A 12,285-nucleotide genomic window follows, 5' to 3' on the forward strand; every position below is an offset into this window, starting at 1 on the left:
GCAATGGATTTTAGGGGGATTTATCCTCCGTGGCGCAGAGTGGTAAGCAGCGGTAACGCAGCCGAAGCTCTGCTCACGGCCGGAGTTCGATTCCAACGGAAGGAGGAAGTCGAATCTCCGGTAAAAGGGGTCGAGGTCCACTCAGCCGTCCATCCATCTGTGGTCGGTAAAATGAGTACCCGGCATACGCTGGGGGGTAAAGAAAGGCCGGGGAAGGAACTGGCAATCCCACCCCATATATACGGTCTGCCTAGTAAACGTCACAAGACGTGTCCCTAAGAGTCGGAAACGACTCACACTACAAGTGTGGGGACACCTTTACCTTTTATGGCGTAGTGGTTAGAGTGTTTGACTATGACCTGGGAGACCAGGGTTCGAATCCCCACACAGCCATGAAGCTCCCTGGGTGACCTTGGGCCAATCACTGCCTCTCAGCCTCAGAGGAAGGCAACTGTAAACCACCTCTGATACCGCTTACCATGAAAACCCTATTCATAGGGTCACCATACGTCAGAATCGACTTGAAGGCAGTCCATTTCCATTTTCAATGTCTGAATGGTGTAACAAGGTTTTTAAAAAATGTGGCCCTAGCATGGTGATGGTGGAAGGGGGACACTTGAAGGATGGTTTTAGATTAATTGATGATTGTGGCTTTTTGATTGTATATTGCATTTTTATTGTTGTACGTCGCCTAGAGTGTCCGTTAGTTCGGACAGATAGGCTACTAACAAATAAAATTTTATTATTTATTATTATTACTATTTGGTGCTTTGCAGCAGATAGCAAGATGTCTTGGGTGGGAACTGACACCATAATAATCCCTAAGATGACATCGCTTGGTTTAACTCAGTTTTCTCTCTTATGTCCTTCTCCTGTATTTCCTTCTGAATCTCTGGCTTGCCTCTAGAAGAAAGGAAGTCTCTGCAAGAATTGGTCCACTGTGGGCCAGTCGATACAAACATTTCAAAAACAGCAGCCACATGGAGGAGCTGCCATACATTGATGCCATTTAACAGTACCAATGGCCCTGCAGTGAATCCTCTGAAACATACTGAGCCTTTGAACTCATGCCCTCTGACTCAAACCCACATTTGGTATGTGTTCCCATAGGGAAATGCAGTATAGTGAGTTGCCATCTCAGCTCATGTTGGAACATTCACAGGTCTGTCTGCCACACCAAAATGACAATTCACATTTGATGATGAACAATTGTGACAGAAAATAAATGAGCAGGCCAAGAAGCGGAGATGCCCTTTGCACACCAATGAGAAGACAGTCAACACAAGATGAGGGAGATAAGGAGAAAGGGTGCTTGGAAAGACGGAGTGGTTCTTTTCACCAGTGTTTAAGCAAAACCCCAGAAACTTTATCCAAAAGGTATATGAAAAGATTTTGGTTTTGGGGGCTTGGAGCAGCCTGTAATGGGGGTGAGAATTTCATGCACACTAAAGATGGATGGAACCCCAGAAGAGGTGAAAATATGGGAGAAAGAAATACAGTAAAAACATGGCATTTGCTCTCAAACCCCCACTGCAATCCCATCCCTCCTAGAAACATGCTGCAGCTCTAGCTGTGCAAGCCCACCTAGGCTTCTTGGGGTTCTTTTTGCTAAGATCATATCTATAGCACAAAATAGAGGTTTGTCTGTTATGGCTCCCATCCTTCTATAATTCTGTTTCAGATCTTTGGCCCTTTCACAGGACAACCATTCCCATGGTTCCTTGGGTAAGAGCCACAGCAGTCCGTTGTTACACCTCTGTTGGTATGCATGCTCTTAGTTTCCCTCTACTGGTCAAACTGGCAAGGGATTATAGTTCTGCGAACAAATCCTATCAACTAATACAGTATAAAAAGACAGCCACCATCCCTCCAGTGGTGTGTGAACATGCTTCTTGGGCCTTAACCACATCCTGACAAAACAGCTACCGAAGATATGCCACTGACAACTGAGCCCTCGATTGCTGCTGGGTGTGATGGGGCTGCGTTTCCTCTCATAGTAGTAGGTATAGCACCAGAAATCTTCTCCTCCAGCCATATAAGCAACTGAGCTCAGTTGAAGGAACTTAGCTCAGCAAGAATACATTTGTCTAAGTAGATGAATGACTGGACCAGACTCCTTTTGATCTTCATATAGCCTTGCCTGTTAATTGTGGACGTGAATGAACTAGGGTAGGAGGGACCCTTAACACCTTATTAATTCCTCAGTTAGGGCTTTCCATTTCATGCCGTCTGAAGACCAGGGATGAAGAAGCTGTGGCCCTCCAAATGTTGTTGGACTCCAGCTCCTATCAGCCCAGCCAGCATGACCAAAGGCCAGAGATGATGGCAGTTGGAGTCCAGCCAAGTCTGGGGGGTCATATGTTTCCTATTCCTGCTGTTGATTGACACAACCATTGCCCTCCCTGGCAAAGCTCCCTTCACATTTTGGAGCCAGAGGAAACCCTGCATGCTGGAACCATGTGATGGCCACAGATCATACTTTGGAGCTTAGAGGTTATTTTGCCTTGTACCTTGCTCCTATTTCTGCAAATAAAGAGACCAGCTTATTGGTTCCTAGGAAGCTTTCATTGCTGCCTTTGCCCAAAATATTATCTCTTAGTGGACAGTTAACTTTCAGGTGTATCGCTGACCCAATCAGAACTAATGTCGCTCCACTTCAAAAGCCATTGAAGCAGTTTGCAGGGGGAAGGAAGCTCTGCCCTAACAGGCTCATCATCTCACCAAGAACAAGCTCATCAGGCTTGCCACCTAAGAGGTTCTATATATGTCATAGGTGGCTCCAGAGAATGTAATTCCTCTCCTTTTGAGTAACAGTTACAGTCACACATTCTCCTCGCTTAATATTGCAAGCAGGGCAGCCACTGAGGCGGCTGGCTGGGACTTTTGTTCCATCAGTGCTCAAGGTCACAGTACAACAGATGAGTGGACAGGCAGCACTGCCAGAGCCACATTCAAGAAGGCCCCGGGAAGGAGGATGGGGCAGTGATGGGCAGGGTGGGATGTGGAGACTGGGGCACTGGACTGACCAGACAATCTAAAAGTTCACACCAAGACTCCTCCCTCCTTCTAGGTTAGATGCAGCCCTTTAACCTCTCTGCTGATTTTGGCTGATGCGTTATAAAAAGCCGTCTCCCCCTGCAAAACTGTCTGGGCTCCGAGAAGGAGACTGTGGTATTGCTAACCAAGAAATGGGGGGTGGGAGGAAACAATGGTGGGAGGAAAAGGAGAGTCAGGCACTCTGGGGCAGGCTGCCCGAGTCGCTGCTTGGTGGCTGGGCAATAGCAAGCAAGCATGAGCTGGCCAAGAAGGTCTCAGCCAGTCTCTTAAGAGCTGGACTGAGACCGTGTGGGCACGTGGGCAAGTGAAGCACTGAAGTACAGCTAGCTGCTATATGCTTGTATTTCCGACATGTAAGGCTGTGCTGCGGCTTCGTGAGTGTATAGCATATGCAGAGGTTTATCCAGCCTGGCAAGATGGTAGGTCGGTTGGTCAAATGGTTTGTCAGCAGCAGATCATTATCTAGCAGTAGCCTTGCCTTCCTGGGATACTTGTCTTCCTTTGGTTGCTGGATTTTGAGTTTGGGCTTTCCCTCTTTGTCCTTTCTTGGCCACACTGGGTGACGCCAGGGCATCTCCCAGCAGCCCACCTGCCTGAGCTCTGGTGGGAGCCCTGGAAGAAGGCTGGGCCCACGGAGGGAACGTGGTACCCGGCCTATGTTGCCGGGATGGTGATGGGCTTTCCTTTCTGGACAGTGATTGGCTTTTGGGGGAAGCACTGAGGTTTCGTGGAGGGAGAACGGGACTCCGAGGTGGATGGAGGGTTTTTTTCCTTGGACTGCTCCGTAAGGGAGCCGCAGCAGGATTTGGCGTTGGTTTTACACGGGAGTCGCCAGACGGCCTTTGCCCTTGAAGCCTGCGGAAAAAGGACAGAGGGAAAGGTGGAGGTGGAAAGAAAGCACAGAGGTTTTAGTGGCAAGCTATAGCTACTGCCTCTACCGAACAAGGCCGTACAGCAGGAGAGAGGCAGCCAGACACTTCACATACACAGTCACACAACTATACTACATCGTCCCTTGTTCTTATATTTTGCTGGGGTTAGCGCTATACTCACACAGTAGGAAAACACGCCTGTGCCACCCCCGCCCTTTCGTATCTCTTGTCCACAGTGGACACTCCACACAAACGCCCAACGGCACAGAAGCCCACTCTGCATGCGTCTTATCACATGAGCCAGGCCTCTACATTGCTGGGCCTTTGCATGGAGCTCCTGACTCACAGAAGACAAACCACTGAGAGATGACTGAAAACCTACTAAGCGGATTGACAAAATAAAAAAGAGATAGTTCTTTCCACTTCCACAAGGCTAAACCCCCAATTTTCACCGAATCCTCCACCCACTGCAGTCCCTTTGTTTCCCTGAAAAGCTGCATCTGAGAGTCAAGGGTCTCTCCAGAACAATACAGGATATGGCCCAGACTTGCAGTGGATGGGGGGGGGGCAAAATCAGCATAAATTGGGTGCATGAGCAGAAGCACTTTCCACTAGTGCAAGGTCACCATTGGATACTACAGGCTTCCTCCTTGTTGGACCTACTGAAGACATTTTTTTTATCCTAGTAGGCATTTAATCCGAATTCTGATTTTACAATGTTAACTTATTCTTATTTGCATTGTATTGAGTGTCATGTACACCCCTAAGAGACTTTTGCAATTAAGCTCTATATAAATGTAAATAGTTGAAATATTAGTAATAAGTAACATATTATCTACATAGTGGAGGGTTCACTCCACCCCCACGCAGGGACTGCACCAGTTCTGTTGAAAGAAGCATGAGCGAAGCCTCTTGTCCTCCAGGACTGTAACCACTGACTACCCTTAGCCTATCGCCATCATGCCCTGCATGTTAAAGATCCTGGTAGCAAGCCACTGTTAGAAGATTGTAATGCTAACTAGGTTGGTAACACTGAACAGCCTTACTGGGGAAAAAAAGATTAAAGACCAGGGAATGCTGATTTAACCGTGTAACTGGGAGAGAAAACTTCCAACAGGTGAGGTGACGCCTTATCTTCAATAGCATGAATGGGCTGAAAGAGAAGGGACAAAGCACAGCCCTGCAGATGGGGAAATGAAAGAGCTGAGGAAGTGATTACAACGAAGTTTGAAACAGTACTCAGCTTCTGATGGAACGAGGGCTTCTCATACAGACTTACCTGCTGGTCACAGCCTTTTCACCTGGACTGCTGTTACTCAGTGCTGCTGGTGGAAGAGTTGAGGGGCTCCCATATTTCAGTTCTATCACAGGTGGCTTTACAGGCACAATGGGTCGAGGGATTCTGCTCTTTGTGCTCAAGCCTCGTTCTTCCATCTTAACCAGGGAACATCTCTCCTGATTTTCCATCTTCCTTGGAGTAAAATCATCTGAGTCATGGGTGTCTTCCTCGGAGCCAGTGGCTGACAGGGTTTCCGAAGCTCGTCGCCTCTCATCGCTGGAGGAAGCGGAGGATGATGCCCCTGAAGCTAGCCTGAGCAGACGGCTTTGCCTTCTCTCCATCACCAGGCGGGCCAAATCCTGCTGCTTCAGCCTCTTGTACAGCCTCTCTTTGCCAGAGTGCGAAGCTGAAAGGTCTGAACCTGTATCCTCTTCAGAGAGCAAAATGGGGATCCGGCTTCTGTACCTGTCACTTGGAGGCTTTCGGAAGCTTTCCTTCGGAACATCTGGAAGGAGTTCCATTTTCTTAAAGGATTCCATTGCAAGGTTTTCAAGGCCAGGCTCTTCTGAAACTGGTTTATCAGCTTCTTCCAAATCTGACTTGGGGGCAACGTTGCCTTTAAGTTCCAGCTCCTCCTCTTCTGTTTTGCTGATGCCATTGAGAAACAGAGCCTGTTCCCCACCAATCTCAGAGGTGGTTTCAATGTGGTACATTGAGAGTGCATAGCTTTCCATCTCTCCCCCTTCCAGGGCTGAATTCACACTCCCATTTTCTACCAATGCCTGATTTTCCTCCAGCTCTTCCTCAATGATTATCTCTTCATATTGCCCTGGAGTGGAATATTCCTCGTGTCTCATCAGCTGGCCACCAGAAGACATGATGTTTAAATGGGTCTTTTCAGCTATATGAACAAACGTGCGCTCAACTTTGGTAAAAGGGGAGGAGGTTGTGGCCACAGCAACAAGAGGCTTTGGTTCTGACTTAAGGACAGAGGACAAAGTTCCTGGTTCTGATACATCAAGCTGGCTTCCCATAGGCTGTGGTTTCTCACTTTGCGGAGTCAATGCAGCAAGAGTCCCAAGATCGACATCAGGAGCCAAGTCTGCATTCACTGGAGACTTCTTGATGTCACAAGGTGAAAAGAGAACTAAAGTTTTTGAGCCTTCCTCAAGTTCCAAGTCTCCTTCTGCCGCTGACGCTCGGCCCTTGGACTCCTTTTGGTCATCAGCCAAGAGGGTGGACGGGGCACCTTCCTGACTGTGCTCAGTACTTTTCTGGCTCACATCGCTGCTTGAGTCACTGTGCAGCCCAAGCTCTTCTCCTAACTCACAAGCTTCATCATCATCATCATCTTCTTCTTCTTCTTCCTCTTCCTCTTCCTCCTCCTCCTCCTCCTCCTCATGTCTCCCATTTGCCATTTCCAGATGGGCTACAGGTGGTTTGCAAGGGGCAGTTAAGACAACATTTGAGAAATCCACCTTCTTTATGCGCTGGAGGATTCTGGACCTTTCCCTGTTTTCTGACACATCCCTTTTAAAGTCTTGATAAGGCAAACTTAAAGGCACCACCTTGGGGAGACCATTCATTTCAAAAGGCTTCAGTGTGAACACCTGGAACAAGATAAAGAAGAAGAAAATGATTATCCAGGAGTACACTAAATACAAAATGGTGTGGTACTGGCAGCTGGCCTGCTGCATACACGCCATACATTAAAAGCACATGGCTTCCCCCTGGGAGCTGCAGTTTATCCCTCATAGAGCCACAATCCCCAGCACCTTTAATAAATTACAGTTCCCAGTATTCTTGGGGGGAGGGGAGGGTTTAAATGTGTGGGGTGTGTGCAGCCCTGATCTGATTCAGGAAAAATGGATTAAAATTGGAGAAGAATCTTGACAGAACCTAAAAATACTAGTTCTCGCCAAGAATAGATTCTGGGGAAAGATATTAGGGAGTGCTCAGGCATATTGGAGGGTACATTACCACATGGTATTAAACCCTGTGTTTAAAGCCCAAGTGTGTCTTCTGGGATGTCTGACGAACAGTTCATGGAATTCCCCCTTCATTCTCTTTCAGTGCTTCATCTTTAATATCCAGGCATGATACTGGTAGGAAGGAAGGAAAGGCCACCGCCTCCCACTCATCCCAGGTCACTGCTGCTAAAGACAAGCAAAAGGCAGTGCCTCTCCTACACCTCCTGCTAGTGTGATGTCTGATGAACACTCCTAAGAGGTAACAATGCCAAAGCTTATTATACAGTTAATGCATCAGCCAGTTTCAATGGCCATAATGAAAACAAACCAAAAATACAACTGAAAAGGGTACAAGATCAGCATCAGCAATATCCCTATGAAAGGAGAGAACAGAAAACAGTAAAGAGCAACAAATCAGATGGCTCACAGCAGTTCACCACAACATGGAAAAGGGACATAATGAAGTAACTTATGGGGGGGGGGATGTAGAATAAAATGGGACGTTCTTCCAGAGATGAACTACCCAGGCATAATTTAGACATATATAAGATCACTGGTGAAGCAGAAAGACTTTTTTTTCTATTTTTGCATTCTCTCAAAATTGAAGAATGGCCTCAGTAAAGCTTGTTTCCTCCGCTGTCACAAGATGTAGTGACAGGTGTCATCTTGCAGACATATCCATGGAGGGTGAGGCTATGCATGGCTATTAGTCACTGTATACTACCTCCACTATCGGGCACTATGCCTCTGTACATGTTGCTGGGGATCATGAGTGAGAGAGGGTTATGGCCTGATATCCTGCTTGTGAGCTGCCCATATGCATGTGGTTGGCCATCGTGGGCTAGAAGGGCCTTTGAGTAGGCAGCAACTTTAATGTGGCCAATGAGGAATACAAATACTAAATCCATCAAGCACGTACAAAACGAAGAAAGTGTGTCTTCATGCAATGTATAACTTATGGAATTCACTGCTACAAGATGTGGTGATGGCCACTAGCTTGGAAAGCTTTAGAAAGGTGTTTGTCACATTGTTGGACAACATGCCTGTCAATGGCCATTATTCGTTATCCATTTCAGAACGCCCATGTTCAGAAGCAGTGTGCTAGTGAATCACCATTGCTGAGGAGAAACAGCCTATGAGGGTAATTGCCTTTAAGCTCTACCTGTGCGGTTCCCAGAGGCATCTAACTGGCTACTCTGGACCTCTAGTCTAGTCCAGCAGGGCTCACCTATGGGAACCACTGGAGAGATTACTGATAACGGGAATAGTCACCAGCTATGCACTAGGACAGATAAGGAATGGCATTGTCATTTGCATGTTGATGTGGATTACTTAAGGTTTGGGGATGACTCTTCCCTACAACATCTAGAACTGCTGCTATCAGTCTGTGTATAATAAATCTATAGAACTTAACATGAACTTAATTAGGCCTATCTCTCTCATCCTCAGTGTGCTGAGGACTCTCCCAAAGTCATTGGAAATAGATGCTATTGAATTAATCCTTCCTCGTTGTGAAGCTGCCTGCTCCTATTCTTATACTGATTAAAATGTATTCTTATTTATCTCATTTTTTCTATGGAACTCAAGGTGGCTCACATGCATTTTTCAGGTTCTCTCTATCTAGAAAGTGACCAGACCTATATATGCTTAGCTTCAGCATGTTGCTGAATCATGTGCCCTCAGGCCACATCATGGTATTTTGAAATATTTGTGGGAAACAACTTTTGACCATGTCAAAAGTGTCCTGACCCTGGAACATTTTGATTTGTCCAAAGCTTTTGCTCTCTCAGATGAACACATACATCACAAAGAAACAAAAGGATATCAAGGACTGACTACAATAAAGTCACCACTTGTTGACTTTTTTTGAAATGGTGACCACAACTATGAATATCCCAACATATTGCCAGCAAAAAAAATGGTCCCAAACTTCTCTCAGATCCAAGAAGAGGGGTGGATCCCCAAACACAGAGAAAAAGGAGCTATATATGGTATAACCCAGACTTGGGGAAGCTCTGGCCTTCCAGATCCTGCTGGACTACAACTCCCATCATCCTTGATCATTGACCATGCTGGCTAGGGCTGATGGGAGTTGGAGGCTGATTGGTGTAGCCAATAACACAGCAGCCAGAGACAGAATGGGGAAGAGAATATAGCTCAGTTGTATGGCACATTTTGAATGGGATGGCTGCTAAAAATGTAATGCCAGGTGAGTTCACATGACCACTTTGCTTCCTGGTGAGTTCAAGCTAGTCAGAGCGGGGTGGTTGGATGGGTCCAATAGGGCTGTGCTGTTAAGTACATGCTTAATGTTCCCTTGAAATAAATATGGCTGGATTGTACACATAATATTCAGTCATATAATACTAACGCAGGATATACACGCTCTGCCATATAATCCACCAGTGATACTCTGTGGTTCCTTCAAGTCCAGTTCAGTATCTTGAGTGGGAAGTTACTCTTTACAGTGGCATCCCATTATTCACCACTCTAGCTACTTAGCTGTCACATGACTTGCAACATAAGCCCCAGTGTTGGGCTGTGAGAAAATGGTCACCAGAAATTCTCCAGCCTATTAGTAAATAGCAAAATTGGGCAGGTTGGTAAGTGTGTCAATAAATATTCTCTGGAGGAGTGCCAAATTCTCCAACAGTTGTGGGATGGCCAAAAAAGAAATTTCTTTTAAAATTTCTCAGAAAATTATCTTCTGATAAATTATGGCTCAGTTAATCCTAAATAAAACAGTATTTTAGTCACAAAAGGGGATAAAGCAATAGGAACACAGGAAGCTGCCTTTCACTGAGCTGGTCCATTGGTCCATCTAAGCCAATACTATCTACACTGACTGGCAGCAGCTCTCCAGGATTTTTCTCCCAGCCCTATGTGGAGATGTTGGGGACTGAACCTGGAACCTTTCTGCATGCAAAGCAGACGTTTTTCCACTGAGCTACGGCCCTTGAAGGGAAGAGGACAGGAAGAGCCCTAGGGTATGGTCTGAAGGTACATGAGGCTACCATCTTGCTGAAGCTAAGCAGGTCTGGCTCTAGTATGGGAGACCACGTGGGAACCACATGTATGCCACGTTGGGTTCCTTGATGAAAGAAAGGCAGGAAATAAATGTAAAAAAATAAAAATAAATAAGGAACAGGATCCAAATATATTTTCTCCTTCAACAATATTAAAGAACAATGAAAACTAGATCCACAGTTGGAGCAAATTTTTAAAAAATCAGAAAATTCTGAGGGTGGAGTCAATGCCAGTTTTTCCAGCCTGTTGTATCCTGCCAGCCATGCTCATGGCCCACCTGCATCAGGTGAAATGCGGATGTGCTGTTGCCATGGACTTCCATAAAGAGAGACAGGTGATAGAAATAAGAATGCGGGAGTGGGAAGAGAGAGACCAAAGCAAAGAGGTTGTTGGAAGAAAAAAGGAGGTGGCAGATGGTGTTGCACAGAAAAGAGTGCAGAAAAAGGGTGCAGTGAGGAAAAGAGGGATCTTTAACCAAGATAGACACCTGGAGGTGCAGGGTTCTAATGTGGGGAAGGGGCTGTTCAGGCACTGGCTGACTCCATCAGAACTGCTGGCCAGAGGAGGAAATGACAGGTGATACCAGGCGGGATTTCTACACAACAGATCATAATCCTCCTAGCCTAGGAACTCAGTGACACTAGAGGGCCAATGTGGTGCCATTGGCTTAATTAAGGATGTGGAGATCTATTCTCTTTCCTTACTCTGGGAAAGCTGTTGGCAAAGGAGGCCCATCAGATTCTCTGTCTGTGAGCGTCAGTCTATCAGCCTTCACCCAGCTCGCCAAGGTACTAGCTACTCGCAGCCCTCAGAGCCTCACAAAGGGATACCGAGAGCGGGTGTGTACCAAATACCAAACAAAAAGCCAGACATTAATGGAAGGGGTTAAAAAGAACACTCTCTGGATTATAGTTTTCACTGTATTTTTTACTGTTTTTTATCCAATGGTGGTGGTGGTGGTTGGTTTTAGCGTGTTGTAAACCACTTTGATCTTTTTAACAAAAGAGCAGTAGTATACAAATATTTTTATAAATAAATAAATACATGCAAATGTGGTGGGATTTTGTTTTCCATTGTGGAAACATGACATGGCTCTCTTAAGCTAACAACAATGTAAATGTGGCTCTCACAGTGTTCTGTGTGCCAGCAAGGTGCCCTCCAGATGTTGTTGGACTACAGTTTCCATCATCCCTGAAAAATGGCCAAGCTGGCTATGGCTGATGGGAGGCCAAGAACACCTGGAGACACCACATTAGCTATCCCCCTTCTATGCCCTGGTGTTCCTCCTAGGGGCTTATTGCAGCAGCTGCTGTGCCAAGATGTTGGTTAGCTGCTATGGATAAACCAGGCAGCATGCAGCACAAGGAGAATGACATAGGTCTCAGCGCACCACCCTCATCACGAGGTCTGAAAAGGGATAGCAACCTGCCTCACAGGGTCATTGTAAATATCTGCACAACCGACTGCAAAGCAATGTGCACTCTAAATACACAGCAGCAGATGGCATTATTGCTAAAATAATGCAGAGTCCCAGAGCTTTTGCAGGATCAACTGGAACACTACCAAATGTTTAGTCTTCTTTGTATCTCCTCGTCATAATCCACTGCTAAACTAGGTGGAGGGATGGAGTACTGCTATGTATCAATAGGTATAGACCCCAAATGGGAGTTGCATCAGTGGTTATCAAGAACATTTTGTGACTGAAAAATCCTTCGGGTCAAACTCAGGAAAAAAGATTAAAATACAGATTAAAATGCGTGGGGACTGCTTTTAAAAAATGTGGCGGGTTGACTTACCATGAACATCGCTTCTCAGATATGACTAGAGGGCAGTTTTTCACTTCAGGGATAGCACCCCCTGGTGGGAAAAATAGTCAACACCAGAGGAAGGGACATCTCCAGACTGATCCCAGCAGAATAGGAGCCCTCCACCCATCCCGGCAAAAATGTTTGAACTTAGCATGACAACAGCTACAACAAACTGAATGGAACTGTCACAACCACAACCAGTAACTGGGATTCTAACACACAAAAGGAGGCACCAGCAGGATCAGGAGGAGCAGTGACACGGAACTTGAGCC

General features: G+C 46.1%; 1 protein-coding gene across 3 annotated transcripts in view; it reads right to left on the reverse strand.

The window, feature by feature from the left end:
- Positions 1-3,361: 3,361 nt before the first annotated feature.
- TTBK1 (tau tubulin kinase 1) overlaps positions 3,362-12,285 on the reverse strand; it is a 168,692-nt gene continuing 159,768 nt past the window's right edge. For all 3 annotated transcript variants that reach the window (XM_061625458.1, XM_061625456.1, XM_061625457.1), the window contains 2 exons: positions 5,209-6,818; positions 3,362-3,912 (listed from right to left, as the gene is read on the reverse strand). In XM_061625458.1, coding sequence (XP_061481442.1) covers positions 3,516-3,912; positions 5,209-6,818 — 2,007 coding nt within the window. In that variant the 3' untranslated portion in view covers positions 3,362-3,515. The remainder of the gene's footprint in view (positions 3,913-5,208; positions 6,819-12,285) is intronic.

This window comes from Rhineura floridana, chromosome 4 (genome assembly GCF_030035675.1).
Source record: "Rhineura floridana isolate rRhiFlo1 chromosome 4, rRhiFlo1.hap2, whole genome shotgun sequence".
NCBI classification, from domain to species: domain Eukaryota; kingdom Metazoa; phylum Chordata; class Lepidosauria; order Squamata; family Rhineuridae; genus Rhineura; species Rhineura floridana.